Below are 24,859 nucleotides of genomic sequence, written 5' to 3'. Positions count from 1 at the left end.
CTGGGTATTCAGTGGGATAATCTGGGGACCTCATCTGCCTCTGTGCCTGTCATGCCAGAACTGCTTGGTAGCCCAGATTTCTTCCCCCACTTCCCTCCTACCCAACATGTGTGGTAAAAAGTGTCTTTCATGGGGCTTTTCATTTAACTACTTTGTTTCCACTTTCTTATAGTTTATACCAAGCAAACACCATGAGGAGTCTATTGGATGGAGTTCCAAGAGAATGAAATAAAAAGAGGGTTAGGTTTTTAAATGTACTTTTCTATGTTAAAAATCAATATTTGAAATAACAAGCAAAACAACATCGGTTCGCTTAGACAAACACCAAACAGGAATAGAAATCCAATGAGATGGAAACGATGAGGCTGCTGGTGGAAACCACCAAGTTCATTTGGTTTTACTGTCTAATTTTTATTAGTTGGCAGCCTGGTTTCTTTTTCAGGCCTAAGGAATTAAGTGGATCAACGAGGGGGTTTGGATTTCAGTATTTGGAGCTCCTGGTTTTGGAAGGAGGAAGAGGTCATGGAAATCCAGTAGCCAAAGACACATGCTTCTTGTAATAAAATGCCAACCGAGGTGCGGTGGTCACAGAAACGGTGACAGGGACGGTCAGAATTCTCTCCCGGAGAGAACCTCCCAGGCCCGCTTACGGCGGGCCTGGCTCCGAAAGTCACAGAATCCGTGTCTCCAGGCCAGATTTTCCCTCTAGCCATTCCTGGCCACGCAAAGCGGAGCTGCGAGCACACAGAAAGGGATGTCTTCATCACCAGCCGGGATGGAACGAACCCGCCCGCTTGGGGAGAGCTGAGAACCAGGGTCCCTCCGGCGCCGGCCGCAGCCAGCATGACTTGACCGCCCCCATCCCGCGCGGTCCCCGCTCTCCTGGCGCCCCCACCCTCTCCGGGTGCGCGCGCACGAGCCGGCGAGCCGGGGAGCGGTGCGCCCAGCAGCCTGCGGGCGGCCACGGCGACTGGCTCGCGGGGAGCGGGCGGCCGGGGGCGGCGGAGGAGGAGCCGGCGCCGCGGCCGCTCCCCTCGGGCCGCGCCCCGCCCTCCGTCTCCACCTGCGCGTCCCCTCCGGGCTCTCCAGCCCCAGGGTAGTGGGGCCTCTCGGTGCCGCAGCGGCGGTGTCACTGCGTCCGCCAATTGGGAGACTAGGCGTTTGGGTCCTTGGGGCGCGGGACGAGCCGCGCGGCCCGCTCTGACAAGCGCTGGGTGCGCCGGCGCGCGTCCCTCCCCGCCGCGCTGCCCGCGACGTTTTGGGAGGGGGATCGAGAACTGCTGTGACTTTTGAGGTCCGACTTCTCCTTCCGGCCAGCCTTGCGACGCACCAGCTCCGAGACAGGCCAGTGTGCCCGGCAGGCCCCGAAGGCTCCCTGCGTGGTGCCGAGACTTGGAACGTGTCCGAGAGCCCGCGGCGCTGTGCGCGCTGGTGAGTTTGCGGGTCGGGCGGGGTGGCCCCGGCGCCAGGGACGGAGAGGACGTCGCGAGTGGCCCAGGCCCCCGAGTGCTGACCCTACTTTGAGAGTGATTGAGACTTGGTCGTGACTGCGGACCTGCGAGGATGCAGGCGCCGGGTGTGGGCTGTTCCTCCGCCCGGCGTGATGGAGCGGGCCGGTGAGCGGAACAAAGGCACCGGCCCGGAGGAGCGGATCCTCGGCTGAAGAGCGCGGCTCGTGCGCCGCTACAGCTGCTTTGGGCGAGGGTGGTGGCTGTGTGGCTCCCGGGGTGGCGCGCTCATCCGCGGGCAGACGGCGAGCCCTGAGCCCGGCACCTGCGCGCCACTCCCGCCCCGCTCCCGACTAGCTGGGTCTGCCTGCCCGCCGGCCCCGGGGTTTGCGGCCGCCGCGGCCCAAGGTTCAGAGGCGAACCCCTTGCTGGTGCAGAGGAGAGACCCTCCACCCCAGCCCCGACCTTTCGCCGCCAATCCTGTAAGGGGTTGCGCTCTGTGGACTGAGCAGGCGTCTCGGGGAGCACTTCTGCAGACCCAGTGCTTCCATGTGAGCCACTGCTCTCTCTCCCGACCACCCGATCCTCCCGGCCGTCTCTGCTGCCGGAGCTTCTCCACTTGGGGCCAGCAGCGGCTGGGATCCTCGCCCGCCGCCAGGTGTGTGAGGCTCGCACAGCCCCAGGCTGTCCCGCGCCTCACCCGAGTCTGAGGGGGCGCGGGTCCGGGGCGAGGGCCGGCCGGGTTGTTTGATGGCTTCACTGAGAAGAGTCAAAGTGCTGCTGGTGTTGAACTTGATTGCGGTGGCCGGCTTCGTGCTCTTCCTGGCCAAGTGCCGGCCCATCGCGGTGCGCAGCGGAGACGCCTTCCACGAGATCCGGCCGCGCGCCGAGGTGGCCAACCTCAGCGCGCACAGCGCCAGCCCCATCCAGGATGCAGTGCTGAAGCGCCTCTCACTGCTGGAGGACATCGTCTACCGGCAGCTAAATGGTAAGGACGCGCTGGCGCCCACGGGTCTCGGCGCGCTCGGGCGGGCGGTCAGGGTGAGCTCCCGGGGCTCTCTGCGCTGCGCTCGGTGGCCCGCACCCCAGGGGCCCAGCGCGCTCCCTCTTACCTTCCCTGCCCGGTGTTGGGCAGGAGGCGAGGGCTGCTGGGAGAACAAATGCTTGCTTCTTTTCTGTGCCCCACGGTAAGTTTGGTTTTAGCTTGGAAACATGTCAATGCCGTTGGCGCCCGGTCCCCGCGTGCCAGGCAGGAAATCATTCCTTGGTGACTCCAGCCAGAGCGCAGGAACTGGCAGAACAGCCAACTGGGACTGGAGGCGTGGGCCGATGTCTAGGGAGGAAATGCTGCTTGAGCGCTGCATGTAGTGGGGAGCAGAGCCGGTGCAGGGGTGGATCAGCGGCTTGAGTGTCTGCAGAGTCAAGGCCCCAGGTGGTGTAGCTGATGCCCTTCTCTAATAAGTTGAATGGATGTGTTTCTCTGAAGGCGAGCAGCACAGCTAATAAGGAGTACTTCCTGCTGCCTCAGTGGAGGCTGCTCTTAAGAACACTCCCATTTCTCATCCCACGCTGCTGCAGAGGGACAACTGCTGAAGTTCCCCCGCAGTCCTGGGAAACAGGTGTTCAGAGGGTAGCAAAGTGAGGTGTGGCATCCATCTGTGACAGTGGCCAGAATCTGCCTCATCTAAAGAGTTCTTAGGGAGAAGGGGGAGACTTTTAATGTTCCTTGGTTACACCCAGTCCCAGGGACTGATGGTCATTGGACACTTGTTGTCCCCAACATCGGTGTTGCCTACTTGAATTCAGGCAGCTCTGCAGGATCCTAGATGGGTTTATCTAAGGCTCCTCCCTTCCTGGGCTCCTAACTCATATTCTCATGTGGCAGTTCCAGAACTTCAGATGATCATAAAGATAATGCTGATAAATGATGGGTGGGATTCTGCTGTGTGCCAGATACTGTGCAAAGACATCACGAGTGCATTATCTCAGAACGTCCATGTCAGTCCAAGGTGGTTCCACCCCATCCCTATATGGGAAATGAAAAAACGAGGCGGCTAAGTTGTTCCGAGTCCTGCCGTTAGGAAGCAGTGAGGTTTCCAGTCAGAACCCTGCGTCTGGTTAGCCACACAGCCTGTGTTCTTGGCCTATGATGTCCTTCTGATTACGAGGTTTGCTGAAAATAGAAATATGTGGAGGGGCAAGTATAGATGGGACCTGTGTACTGTTGGGGACCATACTTAACTGTTTTCACTGTTGTGAGAAGGGATCAGCCCTGCGGCAGGTGGCAGGGGACAGGGAGGAGGAGGAGGATGCAGACTGTTCTCTTCCTGCTCTCTGATGGTCCCCTCTGGATGATTCCAGGGAAGTTGTGGTCAGTTCCTTGATCACAAGAGGGCCTCAGGGTCTTTCTGCATCAGTCAGGAGGCACCCAGGGGATGCCTTGACCACCATCTGCAGTGTGAAGCAGGTCTGGCCCCTGCCCCTTGCAGGTGGTGTGGCTAGGTGTGGGGGAGCCCACTGGAGCCTTGAAGAAGCTCTTCTCCCAAGTGTCTAAAACCAAAATGAACCAGTGTAAACAGGACCCCACAGCTAATTTCTGGAGGAATCAGAGGCTTAGTAGACCTCATGTTTGGCACAGATACCTGCCATAGATATGTCCCTGGAGCCCAGTGGACAGCCCAAGTCCCTGACTCTTGGCTGAATTCAGGGACACTGGCCACTTTGTGGTCAGTTTCTGTGGGGGATCATTAGCTGTGAGACAGCCACAGCCCCCAACAGGACTAATAAAATCCTACATGGTATTTCCTAAGCGTAACAGGCATAATGAATCCATCGAGTCTCTGCAGTGTCCCTCTGAGCCTGCTGCTCTTACTTGCTCCAGGGCAACTTGCTCACAGTGACCCAGCCAGTGAATGATAGGGCTGGGAGTTGACCCTGGACCATCTGGCTCCAGGATGGAGGTTCTCAGCCGCTGCACTAGAGTCTGATCTTTAGGGTGCTTCAGAATCACTACGAGGGCTTGATAAGACACAGATTTCTGGGCTCCACTTCCCAGGTCTCTGACTCAGTAGGTCTGGAGTTGGGCCTGGGAATTTACCTCTAACAAGCTGGTGACCGGGACCATGACCCACTGCTCCGTGCTCTCACCTACATCACGCAGAGCAAGGGCAGAAAACTCTTTCATGGGCCAACCCCAGCTGGCTGGGGCTTCTGAGAAGCTGAGACTTGTGTCCAATGGCTGGGGGTCTATCTCGTGGGCTTCTGCCATGGAAACAGTTCTCAGGTGGTTGAGTTGGGGGCTGTGGGGGTGGGGGAGGCTGAGTGTTCTGGACTTCCAGCCTCCGTGAGGAGCTGGCAGGAAGGCCCAGTCCAGAGCTTTTCCTGGGCAAGCAAGGAGCTCAAGCTGGGCCTTGGCAGATGTTACCCTCCTAGCCACCGGGTGTAATTTGTAGTGACAGGAAACCTGGAGGAAAAGCGCAGGGCAGGTTCCATAATGGAGAGGGCCTCCCTCTCCCTCCCCACCCTCCAGCCCTCCCTCTTCTGCCTGTGCTTGTTTGGTTAATGCCTGTGGCTGTGCTATTTCTGCATGGAGGGGCCAGAGGAGGAGGAGAGGCTGCCCCTCCCTGGGGAGATGGCCCCTGGCGTCCCATGGCCCTTTGCTCTGCTCCTGTCTGCACCCATTGCCACTGAAGGAGAGGGCAACCTTGACCTCAGCGTTCCTTATTCCTCAGCTCAGACCTGCAACTGGGCTTCTGGTAGGAACTTCCAGGCCTCTGATGCACAGGAGAGATGGCCTCTTAGAAGCTGCTCAGTCCTGTAGACTTCGGAGGCTCCAGGGGAGGCTCTGGGAGGGCCCTTTCCCTGCTGTTATGTGGCTGTCCCTACTGCTGATGGCACAGGAGGTTGTGTTGGGCCTGCTGAGAGCCAGGGGTAACCCAGACTGCCTCCGAATTGACCCCTCTGCTGAGACCTGCTGCCAAGGCCTGGTGTCCTGCCTTTTGGGAAGCAGTTACAGGTTGTCATCTTTTCTTAGTACAGGCGGTGAAGGACCCTTTAAAGAGAAAGCTGAGAAGCTGGTGCTGAGAAGCACAGGTGTGAATTAGATGTTCTCTCCTCCAGAATCTCCCTCACAGCTCTTCCGTTTCTTCCATCAGGTCCCCTCCCCACCTCCTTCCTTGGGCCTTTATTTCCTGTACCTGGACTCTTGTGGCGCTGTCCTTTGACTGAGTGCTGTGTCTTGGTCTCCTCTGTTCTGCTGGGCACACAGTGGCCCAGCTCTCTGATTGGAAAGCAACCACTTCCAAGGGCCCCCGCACCTTCCAGTGGTTCCTGTGTCCTAAGGGATCATCCCAGTCCCCTTGGAGGCTGGTAGTCGGTGCCTGCCCATACAGCTGTAGGGGCATGGCCTGTGTTCTCAACCCAGCCAGACTCATCTGCTTGCTGAATACCCTGCGTTGACCTGGGGGTCTCAGCCTCCACATTGCAGCCCTGATCTTGGAGCTGTGCGGGGGGGGGTCCTGGCTTGCTCTGCTCTCCTGATCCCTTCCCCAGGTGTCCATCCTTTCAGGCTTGGCACAGGTCACCTCCTGGGGGGTGGGGTTGTTGCAGGCTGCACTGTCTGAGCTCTTGCTGTCTGAGTGTTTGAGGCTCGGTCAGTGGCCTGCACTCCTGTGCCTTGGAGTTTCGAGTTCTGAATGAGACGACAGGCTCCGTAAGGGCTGGAACCACACTGTAGACTTCCATCCCTCCTCCACCCCTCAGCACCTTCCATGGCACGTTGGACAAAATGTGGGCCCTTGACCTTGTTGATTGACTGGATGGGAGCTGGTTTTAGGAAGTAAATGAAAGCCAGAGGAGATAACCTTCAGCTCCAAAAGGCTGGGTTGGGTTGGGTGATGTGGGGAGGGGAGAGAGCTGGAAGGACTTGGCTAGGAAAACTGAGTACTTGGAAGCTGTGCTGCCTGTGCCATCTTGTCTGGGCCATCTTGATCCCATCATGTACCTCTGCCATCTCCTCTGTACCATATTGCCTGCACTGTCTTGCCTCCGCCATCTTCCCTCTGCCATCTTCTTCCGCCATCTTCCCTCTGCCATGTTGCCTCCACCATCTTGCCTCCGAATTCTGTCCTTCACCATATAGCCTGCACCGTCTTACCTCTGCCCTCTTGCCCCAGCCATCTTGCCCCCTACCATCTGGAGTCTGGTGTAGTCTTCATCTTCCTGGCTGAAAGGAACCAGATCCTTCAAGGAGCTTGGAAGTGAAGCAGTCAGGTTAGGCACCAGCAAATATCAGTGCTTTTTAAAGTGTATTATTTAATGATATGAATATGGGTTGATATTGCTTTTTGTAGTATAAAATCAACTCATTGATTACAGGAAATAATCAGAGAGAACAGAGAACTTGGTTAAAACACTTTTAAGTTGGTGGCGTGTGGTTTTGTGCCAGCATCAGGCATCAGGGGCAGATGGTTTTCCTGCTGGATTAGCAGGTAACTCTGTGCAGGCCTGTAGCTCTCCGTTGCCTTTCCTGTCACTTTTGGAGGAAGTTACTTATTCTCTTGTTTTAGAGATGAGGAGGGAGGGGAGCAGGGGGGCCATGTGGGTTAGCCAGGGAAGCACAGCCCCTGAAGGACAGGACCAAGACTCATGATCACCACGGCACTTTCCCCGCGTCCAGCCCCCTCCCACGTGCAGGGCAGCTGGAGGGCTGTGGGCTTCATTGTCCCACCCTTCTCAGAGGACCCAGCACAGTGGCTCTGAAGAGTGCACACCAGCGCTCCCTCCCAGAAGCCCAGGGCAGCTCTGTCATAACAGGAAAAACAATCGATTCAAGTTAGGGTCCAAATTTAGATTTCAGAAGGATATTGAGTCAAAGTGGAGTTGCTTGAAGAAATTGAAAAATCTATGGAAACAGAGAGAAATCAAAATTACCTGTCTCAGTCCTGCCCCGAAGCCAGGCAGCTAGAGTCAGAGCCAGATGTCCCTGGATAACTCCCTGCACCCTTCCCGCCTCTGCACAAGCCAGGCTCCTGGGCAAGGAAGGAAAATGGGCACGGGGCAGAGGAGGGGTGGCACCTGGGTCTCCAGGGTGGAGGCAGAAAGAAGAGGAGACCTCTCTTCCTGGATGGCAGGACCTGCCCCACGCTTTGCCCCCTTCCTGCTGGGGCTGTGGGTGTGCCTGTGTAGACCACGGGTGCTGAGTGGTACCAGGATTTCCATGGGAAGGTGGTAGGAGGGAAAGAGGGCAGGGCGGGTGTTCATGTGACCTCAGCCACAGGGCCTGAGCGTCCATCAGCAGAGCCTGGTGTCCTTTACCTCCAAGGACTCAGCATCTGGTTGCAGCTGGCCCCTCCTGGAGGGGTGGGGAGTCGTGCTCTCGGACAGCCCTGGGAGGCGGGCACATCTGTGTTGGCCAGTACCTGTCACAGGCACCCTGCCAGTGGGGCAGCTGTCGCCTGCCCAGCCCAGAGGTAGCCGGAGAGGCAGCCAGAGTCATTCTTGCTGAAGAAATCCAACCCCCTGACCTTTGGCTGGTGCCAAATTGGGAGTGTTCTTTGTGGACAAGAAGGCTCAGCAATTAGAGCTGAGGGTGAGAGTGGCAGAGGGAGCTGGGCACAGCAGGGTCTGTCAGCTGGAGGGACAGCCTGAGATCAGGGCGATTAGGAGGAAGGCTGTGGACATGGGCATCCAGACAGACGGGGCTTGATTGGCACTTCTGTCACCTTTTAATGCTGTGACTGTGGGCATGTCTCTTCCTTCTTGGGCTGTGAATTGGGGTCGTGGGCTGCCAGGGTGAATTGAGAGTCAAAATGCAGAGCACGTGCATGGGCTCACTGGATGGCTGAGGGAGGCTCAGCTCCACAGAGCAGGAGACCTGGTGCTGCTCCCCCCATATCCAGAGGCCTGGAGCCGTCCGGGCCTGAAGCAGGTGCCCAGGTGCATGGATGGCTGGTGGTGCTTGGCAGCCTGAGCCTGCTCACCAGCATCTAATGTCAGTCTCTAGTGGGTCCAGCGGGGTCCTTTCCGCTCTCGTTTTCCTGGGCCGAGACTAACTTGTGGTCCTTCTCTTTGCCTGTGTGGGAGGTGGAACTCTTCCCTTCCTCTCCTCCTCCCCTTGCTTACAGTGCTGGTGGCTTTGGGAGGTTGCTTTTGAGGCCCAGGAGGAGAAGTGGCAGGCTTCCTGCCGTGTCCCCTCGTCTCTTTCCATGGCTTTAGTTACCTGAGGCCAGTGGCAGTTAGAAGTACAGGAAGATATTTTGAGAGAGGGGAAGAGGGAGGAAGAAGAGAGAGGGAGAGAGAGAGAGAGATAGGTCACATTCACATAATTTTTATTATAGTATGTTATTCTGTTTTTTCATTAGTAGTAATTATTAATCTCTCATGAATTTATAAATTAAGGTTGATCACAGTTATATGCTTAGGAAAGAACGTGCAGCCTATTGGGCATGCTGGCCAGCTTTCTGTTACTATAACAGAGATACCTGAGATAAGTCAACTTGAAAGAGGAAAGGTTTATTTTGGTTCCTCGTTTTGGAGATTGCGTTGGATGGGGTACCATATGCCATGGTGGAGTACATGGGGCGAGCACGCCTTTTCACCTCATGGTGGGTGGGGAGTGAGAGAGGAAGAGAACAGGGTTCCACGGTCTCTTCCCAGGGCACACCCCCAGAGGCCCAAGACCTCCCACCAGGCCCCACCTCTTACAGATCTCCACTGCCTCTGGAAGGCTGGGGCACAAGCCCAACACCAGCCTCTGGGGACACTGCAGACCCCTGCCATGGGTCGTGGTTGGCAGGATATTGGTGTCGGGTACCCGCCCAGGGGCATGCTGTATGTCAGTCCCTTCGAGGAGCATGAAGGGTCCTTCACGCTTACTAGTGAGCTCTTCGGGAGAGAGGCGTGGAAAGGGTGCTGACCTCCTGCTGCCTGGCCCTGGAGCCCTAGATGGAAAGACCCCTTGGAGTTTGACCAGGTGCACACCAGGTCCCCAAGTGTGCTGGACTGGGTGTGCAAATATGAGCCTTGAGCAGACACTGGGTAGGCACTGGACCAGTGAGGGCTGGACTTGCACAGGGGCACCAGGAAGTCCTGACACGTGGGACACAGAGCCCAGGGGGGCAGGCATGGAAGTTCATCAGAGGAAATGGACGCTCCTGGAGCTGGGAGGCCTCAGACTCAGGGTGGGGGACCTGCGTGCAGGCAGAAGAGGGCTGGGCAGTAAGTGAGGTGGCTGGCGGTGGAAGTTGCTCAGGGGACCAGGTGGGGGGCTGGCCGGCCAGGCTTGGAGTCCCAGGCTGGTTTGGACTAGGCCGTCGCAGGGGCTTCAGCTGATGCTGTGTTAGGGCTTTGTGTCTTGAGGATTGGGGAGGGGGCTTAGAATATGGAGCAGGTGTGTCCTGGGGTCTGTGGAGTTTGGGTCCAGGACCTGCCATGCATACCAAAATCTGGTGACATCTAAGTTCTTACATTAAGTAGTGCAGTCTTCATGTAGGATTTACTTACGATCTCCTGTGCTTTCCTTCCCTCCAGATTCCCTACCAAACCTGATCCAATGCAGAAGCTCTGCAAGTAGTTGTCACGCTGTGTTGTTTAGGGCACCTTCGCAAGAAAGCAACTCTGGGCTGGGGTGTAGCTCAGTGGTGGAGGCTTGCCTAGCATGGGGAGGCCCGGATCCATCCCTAGAACCCCAAAAGAAAAAGGAGAAGGAGGAGGAGGAGGAGGAGGGGGAGAAGGAAGAGGAAGAGGAGGAGGAGAAGTAGGAGGAGGAGGAGGAAGAGGAGGAGGAGAAGGAGGAAGAGGAAGATCAGGAAGAAGAGGAGGAAGAGGAGGAGGAGGAAGAGAAGGAGGAGGAAGAGGAGGAGGAGGAAGAGAAAGAGGAGAAAGAGGAGGAGGAGGAGGAAGAGAAGGAGGAGGAAGAGGAGGAGGAGAAGGAGGAAGAGGAAGAGGAGGAGGAAGAGCAGAAAGAAGAGGAGGAAAAGGAGGAGGAGGAAGAAGAGGAGGAAGAGAAGGAGGAGAAAGAGGAGGAAGAGGAGGAAGAGGAAGATGATGAAGAGGAGGAGGAGGAGAGAAAGAAAGAAGGAGGCTCTGTCCTTTTTGAGAACAGACACAGTTCCCAGGGTATTCTGACCAATGGCCTCTGGGCTGCCTGGATGCAGAGCCCAGGGCCCAGAAGCTCCGAAGCTGTGGATGGAAAGGGCTGACCCCAGGGGGCCTGTGGTGCTGCCCAGCCATGCCCAAGCGCAGGATTCGGCACTCTCTGAACCTGGCCTGATGCCCACTGTGCCTCCCTTGGAAGCCTCTACCTTGGTCACCTCCAGAAGCAGGAGTTGGCAGCTGGCATGGTTCCATTTGGAAAGTCAGAATCAGCCCTGGGAGGCTGGGCCCTGCCCTTTCCCTGGGGTGGCCCCTTCCTGGGCTCCCAAGGCTCTGAAGCCTTCCGAGGCACAGCCCAAGCATGCCCTCTTCCCTGGCTCCCAGGCTCCTTCCTCCATCCTCTGGAGCCTGTGGGGATCCTTGCAGCTTCTCCAGGACCCCACCTCCCGTCCCCATGGCAGTCCTACCTGCAGGCTCTTCCCAGCTGGACCCTTGGCCCTTGGCCCTGAGGATGGGTCTCCCTCCTGTGCTCTGTACCTCCCAGAGCATCTTCCAGAGAGGAAGTGGGATGGGCTGGAGGGTTCTCTGGAGACCTGGAAAGGCTAGAGGAGTGGCAGGACTCCATGGTGTATCCCCTCTCATCCCCTAGCCCCACTGTCTGTCACAGAGGACAAGAAGCTGGCTCCACCCAGCTGTGACCCCAGCAGCCCACTTTATGCAGGCTGGTCCAGCTGTGGTTGCCACACCCCGGGGCCCACCTGGGGGTGCTGTCGGAGGCCTCTGGGCTCTGGGGCCTCCAGATCTTGTGGACAGGGATGGAGAACCAGGCCCTGGGTGGGACCCACTGTCCTCAGCAGCTCCTGGGAAGTGCAGAGGAGTCTACTCTGCACAGTGGCCTTCAGCTGGATGGGCAAGAGCCATAGTCCCCTCTGCACAGGTGGCTTGCAGCTGTAGGGACAGGAGCCATAGAGTTGTGGATCAGTTCTCTCCTGTCCTCCCCTTTCCTCCCTCTCATGTCCTCTCCCTCCCTCCCCCTCCCCTCCCCCTCCCTCTTCCTCTGGGTGGGTCCCCACAGTTGGACAGGTAGATGACAACTAGCTTAGCCCCTGCCGCAGTCCGGCTGCAGCAAAATAACCAGGGGGTGACAAGCAACTTGTGTACATTGATATAGCAGGAGTGGGAGCCATTTATTGTAGGACAGGAGGGGTATATATACATTACACAAAGCTTATCTTAATTAACATAAACTAGATACAGCAGTCAACCAATAAGGAATCTCCACACTTAATGGCTCGCTGGCGCCACCTCACAAACCACTCCCTCTGGCAAAATGCCAGGTGCCATCCCGACTTGTTTACAGACCCTAACATTTCCCGCTTTTGTTTAATTTAAATAACGACCATAGTGGTTTTTACACAAACACCATAAATAATCTGCTACAAGCAGAAGGGGAGGACACAAAATGCCACAATACCCAGCCAATTGATGGCTCCATGTAAGAAGCCCTTGGAAAAATTATACCAGCAATGACACCGTTAGCAAAGATACCGAGTTACAATTTGTTGTAGATTACAGTTTGTTGTCTCAGTCCAGGTAAAGCAGTGTCTCAATAGATTAACTCACAGTCTAGGTAAATTCTGCAGGCAGCTAGCTTAAATCACAGTCCAGGTAAGTTCTACAGGCAGCTAGCTTGATCTGAAGTCTCATCCGGTTCTCAGCAACACTGGAAATCTCTCTACCCTAGTCCTCACCACACTGGGACCAAGGCAGGAACTCCGGCAATGATGCTAAAGAAAATCCTGTAGTATTCCAGCAGGCGCTAAGAAAACAACCTTCTGAACAATTTAGTACATTATCTCAAGGTTTTTTACATTTGAAATAAGCCTTAATAGTGCTCATTACTCATTAGCTTCCAGGTGTGGGCGAACCATTGTAGTTACTGGCCTTGGAAATGATCAAACTTCAGGGAAGCAGGCCGTCTTCCGCCTGCAGCGCCCCGGCAGCCCCAGATGGCCCCAGAGAGAGTCCAGGGAGTGTTCTGGACTCAAACTGCCACTGGGCACAGGGAGCAAGAGCCTGGGAGACTGTGCCTCCGGGTCAGGTTTGGATTTGGGCTCTCAAAGTGGCGTCCCGCTCCCCGGGCGGGGGGTGGGGAAGAGCCCGCTGCCACCACTTGGAAAGTCCTTGCTGCACCGATTCACGCACCCTCCAGTAACGAAAACTATCCAGTAAGAGCCTTTTGCTGCAACTTTTTTCCTGATAATCCTTCCTCCTCTGAACTTTCTTTTTCTTTCTGACTAGAGTTCCTGGGCTTCCATCAACACATGCCCTAACTATTCTTGGTTCCATTGGGGTGCCTCCTTCCCTTAGTAATTTACCTAACACCCCTTCCATATTTTCGTCACAAAGACAATACAATACACCAAGACAAAACAAGACACAAACATGCTGTATCAATCCTCTCCATTTTCTCGAAATGGCCATATTTCCTCTCGCCCTATCTAGGGACGAGCAGATTTGCTCCCGTCCTATCTTTCTAGGGACGGGCAGCTTTTTTTCGTCACTTACCCCTGAGTGTCCCGGGGCTCCCGGTAGGGGCCACCATCTACCGCAGTCCGGCTGCAGCAAAATAACCAGGGGGTGACAAGCAACTTGTGTAGATTGATACAGCAGGAGTGGGAGCCATTTATTGTAGGACAGGAGGGGTATTTATACATTCCACACAGCTTATCTAATTAACATAAACTAGATACAGCAGTCAACCAATAAGGAATCTCCACACTTAATGGCTCGCTGGCGCCACCTCACAAACCACTCCCTCTGGCAAAATGCCAGGCGCCATCCCGACTTGTTTACAGACCCTAACAAGCCCCCATAGAGAAGCCCCCCTTTAATCATGTCCTGTCATTGCTGACTGCAGTGTGAGCCTGGCTGTGCCAGAGGAGTGGGCCACCGAGGAGCAGGGCTAGGACTGGAGCCAGGTTCCAGAGGACGTCCATCCTCACCTTGGATCAGTGCTGGCTGTGAGAGGAGTGTCCATGAGGGTGTCCTGTGGACATGGGTCGTCAGGAGCCAGGGTGGTCAGCTGTTTCTGAGGACCAAAACCTGTGCACTACAGATTGAGCTCATGGCTTTGGGTCCTTTAACCGGGATCCTGAGTCACCTCTCCTCTCCACCCTTCCCCAAGCCCCAGTCCCAGGCTCTTCTCCCAGGCCCTCCCTGACCACCTTGTCAGGGCTAATTGTTTCTTCTGGGCTCTCCTGGCCTTGGCAGGGGTCACTCTTAGCCCTTGTTCAGGGCTCTTGGTCCTAGTGCATTGTTGATGAGGTGGACCCAGTGATTTGCAAGATAATAGACTTTATTGCCCTCTGTCATTTAGCCACCAATTGCCCAGCATGGAACCTGTTCTCACTTCACACTCCAGACCCAGTGGTGGCTTGTGGTGGCTGACGGTGGCTGGTGGCTGGTGGTGGCTATTGGTGGCTGGTGTGGCTAACTTGGCTGGGCATCATGATGTCAGGCCTCAGGTCAGTATCTCGTCTGGTCTTTTCCTCAAGGTTAGGAGATGGCAGTTGTTGTCCTTGTTGTCATATCTACAAGGGAGGAAGTGCTGTGGGCCGGTGACCACATCTGCTCCTGTTGCTTAGTCAAGAAACAAATCTTGGAGTTTCCCAGGCGGGCTCCCACTTTGGCTAGGATATAGGCTGCGGCTGGCCTCGCTTCAAGAGCACAGTTGTTTTTGTGGTGGCCAAAGAGGAGAGGGGGAGTGGCATTTGCACTGTGAGGACACGTGTCTGCCATTCCCTGTCCACTCCCAGTACAGTGTGATGACAGGACCATGATGATGCTTGTTTGAGGCAGGGTGTCACCTGTTGCCAGGCCGGCCTCTATCTCGCGGTCCTCCTGCCTCAGCCTTCGGTGTGGCTGGGTACGGGTGTGCACCACCAGGCCCAGGCTTCAGTAAATATTAAAGTAAAGCAAGACTCTTGGTTGTCTAAGAAAATCAGTTGCCTAGAATATTTAACTTCTTGGGGATTCTAGTTAACTTAGACCTGGTAAACTTAGATTTCAGAGATTGAAACTACACACCTAACTGTCGATTGTCAGTGTTAACATGCACATTTTTTCATCTCTGAAATTAGAATTCAAGTTCTGATCAGTGACACTGTAGTTTAACTGACAGCAGCTTCTCCCTTATGGGTAAGTAAACTCGCCGCATCTTGCACCTGAGCATCCTGGATTTGATGAAGGACAGTACGTGGTATTTGCCTGTGTATATATCCACCATCTCTCACCACATGCAGCTATTTTTTATTGAGCATCTAATACATAGACAGGTGATCAGTGGTGACTCTGTATCATAGCCACTTATACTAGTATATCCGTTTTACAGACCAGGAAGGAAAAACTCAGAGCAGTGAGTGGTTGTCCAGGGATCCTGTGCCCTATTCTGTCTTCTGCTGTGAGGTTGGTGCTTACTGACCCCTGGGCTGGGTGAAGTGTTGGTCAGTGGGCAGCTGGTCCGGGCGCTGCCTGGGTGGGTCCTGGGCTGTGAGCGGGATGGGTGGGGGAACCTTCCCTCCCTCATGCAGGGCTAGGAGTCACCAGCGTGGAAAGTTGTCAAGCTGTTAATTCTAGGGCTCTAAATTGTGCTGTGTGAGCTTTAAATCCAGCCCTAATTAGAACAAAATGCAAAAAAAAGTGAAATTGATATTAAGTTAATTAAAAGGCTTTGCTTGTATTTGCAAGGACATTAGCTCAGCTAAACAGGAGTGCTGACCAGTGCATGGTGCTGATTCCCTCCCAGGGTGCTCCCGAAGGCTGCTTTCCCTGGCCCTGCCCCGCGCCCTGCCCTATGCCCTGTCTGCCTCCACGTGTCCATCTTGTTGAGGTCTCCTGGCTCCAGCCAGGCTGAGCCCAGTGTGATCCTGAGATGGTCAAAGCCCAGCTCTGAGCAGGGGCCACACCACCTGCCAAGGGCCCTGGAGTGTGGGGGCCTCAGAGGGGCTGTGTGGTCACATGGGCACCTGCTTCGAGAAGATGGGACCAGGGGCTGAGGCAGCCCCCTGTAACCGCAGGGCACCTTCTTCCCATGCCCCCCATCATCCTGATGTGTAGCCCAGACCTGGGTTGGTGGGGGTGTGGAGGGTGGGCCCTCAGTGTGGCACCCTACAGGGAGGGGCGTGTCCGCTATGATCCCTGTAGAGCAGTCCAGGGTGTGCACGGGAGACTGACTCAGGCGGCCCAGAGCTACCCTTGCTCCAGCTGGGGCTGCAGAGGCCAAGCTGGGCTCACAGAGCTGACCCTTAGCTGCCCTGCAGCTCCCTGGGGCCATGACACCCATCAGCAGAGGCAGGTGGAAGCCATGTGGCCTCTGTCAGGACTGCTCCACAGACTCCCGCGGTCTTCTGTGCCACAGCCACCGGCCCCTCTCCCCCTGCTCTGCTTCCCTCCTCCTCCCCTTCCTATTTCTCCTCCCTTCTCTTCTTCTTCTTCCTCCTCCTCCCCTCCCTCTTCTTCCTCCCTCCTCCTCCTCCTTTTCTTTTTTCCCACTTTCAATGGTGGTTCTGCAGTGCACTTCTCAATGGCCTACAAGGTGGGAGGATTCCTGGTCCCTGATTCACTGTGTGGAGCAGAACCTACCCTCCCTAGCCATCTCTTGCTGTCTCAGGGAATCGAACCATTCTTATCCAGGCGAGTTCAGGCAGGACTGGAACACTCGTCTCCCTGAGCCACAGGACAGGCTGTCCCTCCATCTCTGTGTTGGATTGATAGGAACAGAAAATGCTGATTGAACTTAATAATCACAGGGGTGGTGTGGGTGCTTGGATTGAAAGCCACCTATTTCGAAGCTGGCATCTGTATTTGATCCGCTGCTGGCTGTAAAAAGACAGTTTTGTTTACAGAATGACGGAATGATTATAATCATCCCTACTTATGCTCCTTGTGGAGCTGAGGAGTAAGTACTGAAATATAGCTAAGTTGTTTGCAATTATAAACAACCAAATAATATATGCATTGTCCTTATTACAGCTTCTGCTGATAGGAATTGGCATTTTTCAAGATGAGAGAAACCAAAAAGGTTAGTTTAAGAATTAGCAATTAAAGAAACCACGGTCTTTGCTGCCACTGCATTCTAAATCGCGCAAACGATTCTGTTGGTGCGAGTTCCACCGTCTCCTTTAGAGCAATTACAGAGATGCATTCTCAAGATAAAAATGGAGTTCGGTCGGAGAATATTTAAGAGCTCTTTAATGATGTTAAAAACTTTGCTAATTTGTCAAGTTCTTTTAAAATCCACTTCATTTTTTTTTTCCTGCCTACCCATCTTCCCTGCAACTGGTCTGATAACAGAAGATTTGAGAACAGGGGCTGAGATGACTATTAAAAGATACAAGTCTCATGAAATACCTTCTCAAGAGTTTTCCGTTTGACTTTATTAGCTGAAGGTGAGCGTGCAGGAAGACAGAACCCTTGGGCTGTGTTTTGTGCACAAAGCTATTTGGGGAGAAAACCAAGGCAGAACAGCAGCTGTAATGGGTGGTTTGGATTAAACTCTTTCTTCCAGTGCCCCTCAGGGGCTGGTGTGCGTGGGCCCCGGGGAGGAATGTTTTGCTTCGGCTTCTTCATCTTCTGCCTCTATATGCAAATACCAGCCAGCAAGTGGAAGCTAGCGAGTGGCTTGTGAATCCCAATCCCTGTCCCTGACATCATTACCTGTTGTTCCACCTCCTTCTTCAGGACACTGTGATCTGTGCATCTGCACAAGAAAGGGTTGGTGTTAATGGTTCACATTGTCATTGGTGAGTGAGTTCATGAGGACCCCTCAGGAATGGTTCTTGAAAACCCACTCTTCAGGAGAGAAAGTTTGACACAGCACTGAGTTCCAGACAAGAGTCAGAGACATGGCCTTGGCCTTCTAGCTCCCTCCCTAGCCGCCTGACCTAGAGGAGCTTTCATGCAATAGAGTAAGTAGCAGCTTTGGAGTTAGATGGACTCTGTATTAGCTTTGTATTACTGTGACAAAATACTTGAGGTGATCAGCCTATGAAGAGGAAAATTTTGTTTTGGTTTGCAGCTTGGAGGTTTTAGTCCATGATTGGTTGACCCATTGATTCCGGGCCTGTGGCGAGGTAGCACATCATGGGGAGCCCAGGGGCTGAGGGAGCTGCTCATCTCAACACAGCTGAGGAGCGGAGAAGAGAGGAAGGGGCTGGGGTCCCACGATCCCTTTCAAGAGCATGTCCTGGTGACCCGACTTCCTTCCACGAGGCTCCATCTCCTAACGGTTCTGCTGGCTCCTGACAGTGCCACCAGCTGGGGCTGAGCCATTCACTCTGAGCCCGAGCCCTTGGGGTCATTCAGGAGAGAGCTGGGGCGGGGCATGTCACCGAGCTGTGGTGAGCCCTGTCATCCACCTGGTAAACAGTAGCCACTCCTGCGAACAGGACCCAAAGGTGTGAGTGAGGTGGGGTTTACAGAGTCTTGAGCGCCTGCACACAGAAGGCCTGGGCAGGGGGCTGACGCTGTAGTGCTGGCCATCGCTGCCGTGGCTGCTCCTCAGGCAGGACACCCAGCCCCTCCCCACTCCATTTATTCCCATGAAATCCTGGAAGCCCTGGGTGCTTTAGGCACTGTGATTTTGCGGACAGGAAGCACGGCTAGGGATGCAGGGGTACATGTCCATGGGAACGATCTGGCAGAGGTGGGCAGACGGGCTCCTTCTGGCAGCAGGGAATGGGCAGTGGCTCTCCGAGGGGTGGTGGTTTTAAAGCACATCTGCAAATTCTGACATTCTCCCCATAGAAGGTCAAGTTTGGTCCTCCTCCTGTGGATCATGTGCCAGCCTCAGCGACTCCCTTCTAGCTAATAGAATTTGGTGGAAATGATGTTTCACGATTTCTGAGGCTGGACCAAAAAAGGGCATGGAGCTTCTACCCTGTGCTCTCTCTGGGGATGTGTGTCTTGAAACCTGGAGCCACCGTGTCAGAGACTGGGCTCCCTAAAGCCAGGCTGGAGACACCACATGGAGAGGGACAGAGGCCAAGAGCCTGTTCCAGCTCCCACTGGCTGTGCCCAGCGTAGGTACCAGAGGTGGGAAGGAGCTGGCCTTCCAGCCTCTCCCAGCTGATACCACGAGCCAGCAAAGAGCTATCCCCTGCCCTGATTTGTGCCCTGTCCAATTGCAAATTCATGAGCAAAATAAATGTAGTTGCTGTTTTAAGCCACTAAGTTTTTATACAGCAATAAATCATTGGAATACCAGGGCCAAGGCCTTAGGCGTACTAAGGGGTTGTTTTCCTAAGTGTAAAAACTAAAAGACTCCTGAGAGGATGGAGCCCGAGATGCCAACAGCGAGAAACCAGCGACCGCGAGCACCTACTGAGCGCTTGCTTCACGCACCAGGCCCTGTGCCGAGGATGCTGTGTGGGCACCAAAGTCAGTGATGGACGTTTGGGTCGTCTTGGGTTTACCTGCCACCAATGGACTGTGGATAGAGCTGACCGTCAGGTGGGGTCAGGCTGGCCTGCATTTCTGGTGCCCGTCAGCCGAGTCTCTGTGCAGTGTTGGTGGGTTTTAGATGGGGAAGGAAGGAAGGTGGCCATTGTGCGAGGCTCCTTCCCGGAGGGCGTCGCTGGGCCAGCATGGAGCCACGTGCCTGGTCTCAGGGATGTGCTCCAAGCTCATGGTGCCTCACTGCTGGAGGTCTTTGAGCAGAGAGCACTCGGTGGAGCTTGGTTCTACGGGTTCAGATACTTCTGCTCCAGAACCCAGAGAACTGGTGCTTCTAGGGAAAGTTCATGCCGTGAATGTGAGGCTTGCTTCTCCTGGGCATTTCCTGCATCAGTGGACTGTGGTGCTGGTCTCTGAGACTGTCCACAGCGTGGCCTCCTCTGGACCAAAGATAAATGCTGCCCGCTTCTTTATTCTCAGTAAGAAGAGAGGGAAGTAGAGGCGCTTGTATAAATCATGGTCTTACAGCAGGAAAACAAGTCAGCATTCCCCAGGTCCCCAGAGTGGCAGCCTTTCTTACTCCATTCTTCTCTTGGAGACATGCACACACACACACACACATGCACATGCACACGAATATGCACACACACACACACATGCACACGCCCACACACGCATGTATATGCACACACACATGCACATGCACACACTGCTGGTAGCTTCAACCCTTACTGAAGGTCAGGGATACAGTCCACCATTGCTTCCCGGGCCTGCCAGAGCTCGCTTCCAGTTACCTGGGGAGCTTGGGAGAAAGGCACCGAGGCCCAGCTCCTTCCTCCTGGAGCTTTGCATTTTAGAGGTACAGGCTGAACTTCCTGAGTCTCAAGACTGGAGATGTAGATTCTCTGAAGTCTGAAGCCTTTTGAGTAATTGGCATTTTGGGGTTTGGATTTTTGGATTACAGATGTTCAACTGGTAAGTTTTAGGCTGAGGTTCCAAAATCTGAAGTCCTGCCAATCCCAAGCACTCCACCCGGATGAGGGACTGGGCTCAGGGACTGTGCTCTTCTCGAGCTCAGGGTGGGTTCTCAGGGCCTCTGAGGTGGCCGCACCTGTGTTTTGACGTCCAGTGCCCCCACCCCACCTTGGTTTGGTTTCCTGAGGTTTCAGTCACCCACAGTCAGCTGGGATCCAGCCACATGTGTGGATCGTTCCAGCAATGAGCACTGAGGAGTGGTACGGCCCTGTTGGCCCTCTTCTCATCCCCCTTGGTGCCTGGGGATGGCTTCTTGTTGTGGGGTGGACAGGCCCTGGTTTCAGTTCTGAAGTATTGAGCTTCCTGAGGCTGCAGTGTAGACAGGATGAGTTGATTTATGAGGGTGTGTCAGCATCCCTGACTCCTAGGAGAGTCTGCATCAGCCCCGTTTCTGCGGCTCGTGGTCTTGTGGCCAAGGTCGCCGTCTCTCCCCCGGGGTCCCCGGCCCTCTGTGAGCATGGTAGCCAGCCATCCTAGTGCTCCGGGCCCTTGTCCCATGCTGGCCGGGTTGGCTCTTGATTTGGTAAGATGGGTCTCAGAGGCTGCATTCCGTTCTGTTTGCTGTGAGCACAGTTTTGGTGTTTTTTCAAACGTGAGGCTTGCTTCTCCTGGGCGTTTTCCGCATCAGTGGACTGTGGTGCCGGTCTCGGAGTCCGCCCATGCCTCAGTCATTCACAGCCCCCTCCTGTCTCCCTGTTCCTCAGCAGGGCTTCTCCCACCGCAGAGTGCAGCCCTTCTCGCCTGGGACCTGGGGGTTGGCCCTTCCTGGGTGCTATGCTTTGTCCTGCTGAGCAGGGGCCATTCCCTCCCTTACACATGCTGTTCCCTGGCCTGGATTTTGCTCTGTATGTCTCTCCTTTTGCTGCGAGGGACCTTCCCTTGGGAAGGAGACATGTCCCTGCCAGCGGTCCCAGGCAGTGAAGGCTGGTGGCCGGCACAGTGGCCACGTGCAGGACCATCCCTGTTGTGTGCCTGTGTTCTGCGGGATCTTCTAGCCTTCTTCGTGGTTTCCCACTTCTCATGGTCTGTTTCCCCTTCAGCCTTCCGAGACTTTCAAGCTGGGGTTCATGGACGTGGTTCCCCTCTTTCTCTCCTCCCAGGGCGTCGTCAGTTTATGGATCTAATAGAATTACGGGATTGCAATAACCAGAGCAGCCGGCGGAAGGGGTCTGGGAGGAAGCGGGTGAGCTGTGGCAGGTGTGCAGCTCAGCTGGCGAGAGCAGAAGCGGGCAGCCTGGGCTAGGGTGCCTCGCAGCCTGCATCCTGGGCACCTGCGCTGACGGCATTTACCAGGGTGGGCGTCGCCCCCACCCTGGCCAGTCAGTCAAGAGGGTGTCCATGGTGCCCAGGGAGATCGCTCATCTGGTACAGGGCCAGGGAAAGCAGTGTGCAAAGTGGCACTGTCACGACCCCACGGCGTTCACACAATTGCACTTTGCTCGGTGTGTGTAAATATGGTTGCATCTTTAAGATCCTTGGATATTAAGATTGTGTCCAGTGGGTGCAGCCCATGTCCTTGTACAGCATTGGGCACCTTGTAAAGACCTTTGTGAAGGTGGATCTTGTGGCATCTCAACCCTACGGGTTCACCCAACTCACTTCCCCACCTGCTACAGCAGATATGAGGCTGCTTCCAAAGGTCTGAAATGTCACACACCGAGGGTGATGTCCGCCATCAGGCAGAAGCGGTCAAGGTGTGGGCCTTGGAAGGTTCTGCTGCGCTCGCTCGCTCTGTCTAGCTGTTTCCGGTAGGTCTGCATTTCTCCAGCCTGCAGGGTCTTTGTGGGTGGTCCACAGCGAGTAGATCCTGTGATTCTGGAACCCTGCTGACATGGAAGTTCACAGTCCCACCTTCTCCTCTCTTGATTGGCGGTGAGATTGCAAATTTCTTCAGGTGTCAATTATTTGCATTTGTAGAATTTTTAGTTCTGAGTTACAGGTTGAAAGCAGAATGGCCTTGTTGAGTAATTTAGCTGTTGATGTGTGCACCTGTGACCTGTGAGGATGAGCTCTCTGCTTAGGTGTTGCCTTGAGTCTGCTTCCTGAGGGTGAGATGGAGGCATGGCCTCACACTCTCGCAGACCATTCACTTTTGCAAGGTTCTCCCTCATTCTCCATCTAGGAAAATATTCAATGTGTTTTTCTGTTTTTATTAGAATGATTCAGGGGGGGGGGTGGCTGGAGCTGTGGCTCAGGGGTGGAGCGCTTGCTTAGCTCGTGTGAGGCCCTGGGTTCCAGCCTTAGCACCGCATAAAAATAAACGAACAAAATAAAGGCACTCTGTCCATCAACAACTCAAAAAAAAAAAAAAAAAATCCAGAGGGATGTTGGTTGTGACTTTTGTGTCCTGGGGGGCTGAGGTTCTGAGCTTGGTCTTGCCCTGATGGCTGAGCCCTGTTGGCCTTCTCGTGGATCTGAGACTCCTCCTGGTGCTCTGCACTGCTGAGGATTCAGGATGCCTCGCGAGATGTCCGTCCAGTGCCATCCTGCACTGGGAGCCCCGCCGTGTGGTGTTGGGGATGTGACTACTTTAGCCCCCACATTTTCCTTCTCATCTTCTGGTTTTTAAAAGATGCTCATTGTGATTCCACTTGTTGTTCACAACTTCCATTTGCTAAAATTCCTACTTTTGTTTCTGTGTCAAAGACCAGCAACGTTCCTGGAAGGAAGGAGCATAGGATAGACTTTCGGAGATTTTGTTTTGTATTTCCTTTTCTTCATAAATATGCACTTTGATGGATGCCAGAGCCACTGTAATGGAAACTGAACACCTTGCTTCATGCTGTTCTATGACATTTAGTGTCACAGTATGGAGGCCAAATCCCCCCATCCATCTCTCCACCCATCCACCCATCCATCCATTCATCCCCCCATCCACCTATTCACCCATCCACCCACCCATCCATCCACCCATCCATCTACCCATCCACCCATCCATCCATTCATCCCCCCATCCATCTATTCACCCATCCACCCATCCATCCATCCACCCATCCATCCATCCACCCATCCACCCATCCATCCATTCATCCCCCCATCCACCTATTCACCCATCCACCCACCCATCCATCCACCCATCCATCTACCCATCCACCCATCCATCCATTCATCCCCCCATCCATCTATTCACCCATCCACCCATCCAACCATCCACCCATCCACCCACCCATTCACCCATCCACTCATCCATCCATCTACTAATCCATCCACCCACCCATCCACCTGTCCACCCTTTCGTTCACCCATCCACCCATCTATCCATCCGCCCATCCATCTATCCATCCATTCACCTGTCCACCCATCCATACACCCATCCACCCACCCATCCACCCATCTACCCATCCATCCACCCGTCCACCCACCTGTCCACCAGTCTGTCCATCCATCCACCCATCCATTCACCCATCCACCCCATGCCTTCATCCAGAACCAGCTACATATGTTGTGGGGCCCAATGAAAAACAAAAACGCAGGCCCTTGTCAATTACCAACAGTTTTGAGAAGGTAAAAGCAGAGAAGTAAACAGGTGCAGGGCCCTGCTAAGCACAGGGTCCGTGACTGCTTGAAGTCACCTTGAGGTCAGGCCTGTATCCCTGATGGACACCCAGCCCCTGGACACCTGCTGGGCATACCACATGCTCTGTGCCTCAGGGAAAGAGCCCTGTAGACTCTTGTAGCCAGTGGAGGGCATAGGTGAGCTGTCTATGGCATCTTGAGTCCAGGAGGACAAGGTTGCCCAGAGGAGAGAGCTCCCCTGACCTGGCCTCCAGAGAGGACTTTCGGGAAAAGACAGTGTGTGGGCCGTAGGGAGCCTTTAGAGAGTCTGAGCTCTGAAAAGTGACATGTTCCAGCTCACCTGCGGGAAAGGCCCACCTGCTGCATGGAGGACGTTCTGTGGCAGTGCAGGTGCTGAGAAGTGGTCAGGTCCTGAATGTCTGGAAGAGAGCACTGTAATATATGTTGGTGACCAGAGATGAGGTTGAGGGGGAGGGAGCAGCGAGGACAGTCCCATGATGTGGGAGAATGGAGCTGTCACTCACTGCCACGGGGACGGCTGTGGGCGACAGGCTTGGGAGGAGAGGGGACGTCTGGCTTTGCACACATGAAGTTTGAGGGGCTTGCTAAACAGCAGGAGGAGATGTTGAGAGGGTGGTGGGCAGTTCTGGACCTGGGCTGTCTCCAGGAGGTGGGGAGAGGGAGGGAGAGACTCTGCCAGTGAGGGGAGGGAGCCTGTCAATAGATGGCCTTGGTGGCTGGTGGTGGGGAGCTCTCGGTCGGTGACCAACTCGAGGAAGGAGAGGGGTTCGAGAAGGAAGCTGACCAGCCAGGCCCTCTTTCCCCATCATAACCCAAACAGGGGCTTTGGGCTTCAAGCCAGGTTTCCTTCTCTTGGAAAGAGGTGGTCTTGGAGCTACTTCTTCTGGCTAGATTCCTGTGAGACACGGGGAAGGCGATTTCTTTATATTCATTTAAGATGAGGAGAGAATGTGCTGCCACCGAGATGGATCACTGACGACATAGGAGGAAATGACTTCTTTCAGAAGCACCAGCTCTGGAGGCCTGTCCAGTAGGGGCCAGATGGTCAGTGACCTTTTTCAGTGACAGGCCTAAAGAGTTGGTGGGGACAAAAAGATTGCCTTGGGTGGGTCCAGGATCAGTTTGTTTATGTCTCCAGGTGCACCTCAGAATCTCGTCTCTGTCGAGGGGTCCAGTACTCCATTCCTCTGTGGTGGTGTTTCACAGGAATCCCAGGGGACTGCAGAGACGGTCAGCTCCTGTAGGGAGAAAGCGGGTACTCTAGATCCAGTGCCTCTAGACCTGGAGGAGGA

The 24,859-nt window shown here is 54.8% G+C and overlaps 1 protein-coding gene across 1 annotated transcript in view; it reads left to right on the top strand.

Annotated features, from left to right (window-relative positions):
* Positions 1-1,729: 1,729 nt before the first annotated feature.
* GALNT17 (polypeptide N-acetylgalactosaminyltransferase 17) overlaps positions 1,730-24,859 on the top strand; it is a 352,801-nt gene continuing 329,671 nt past the window's right edge. Inside the window, exon 1 of the mRNA XM_081296841.1 lies at positions 1,730-2,436. Coding sequence (XP_081152967.1) covers positions 2,199-2,436 — 238 coding nt within the window. The 5' untranslated portion in view covers positions 1,730-2,198. The remainder of the gene's footprint in view (positions 2,437-24,859) is intronic.

This window comes from Spermophilus citellus, assembly GCF_964194105.1.
Source record: "Spermophilus citellus genome assembly, chromosome: 6".
Classification (NCBI taxonomy): domain Eukaryota; kingdom Metazoa; phylum Chordata; class Mammalia; order Rodentia; family Sciuridae; genus Spermophilus; species Spermophilus citellus.
This window is presented reverse-complemented; position numbering and strand designations above follow the sequence as displayed.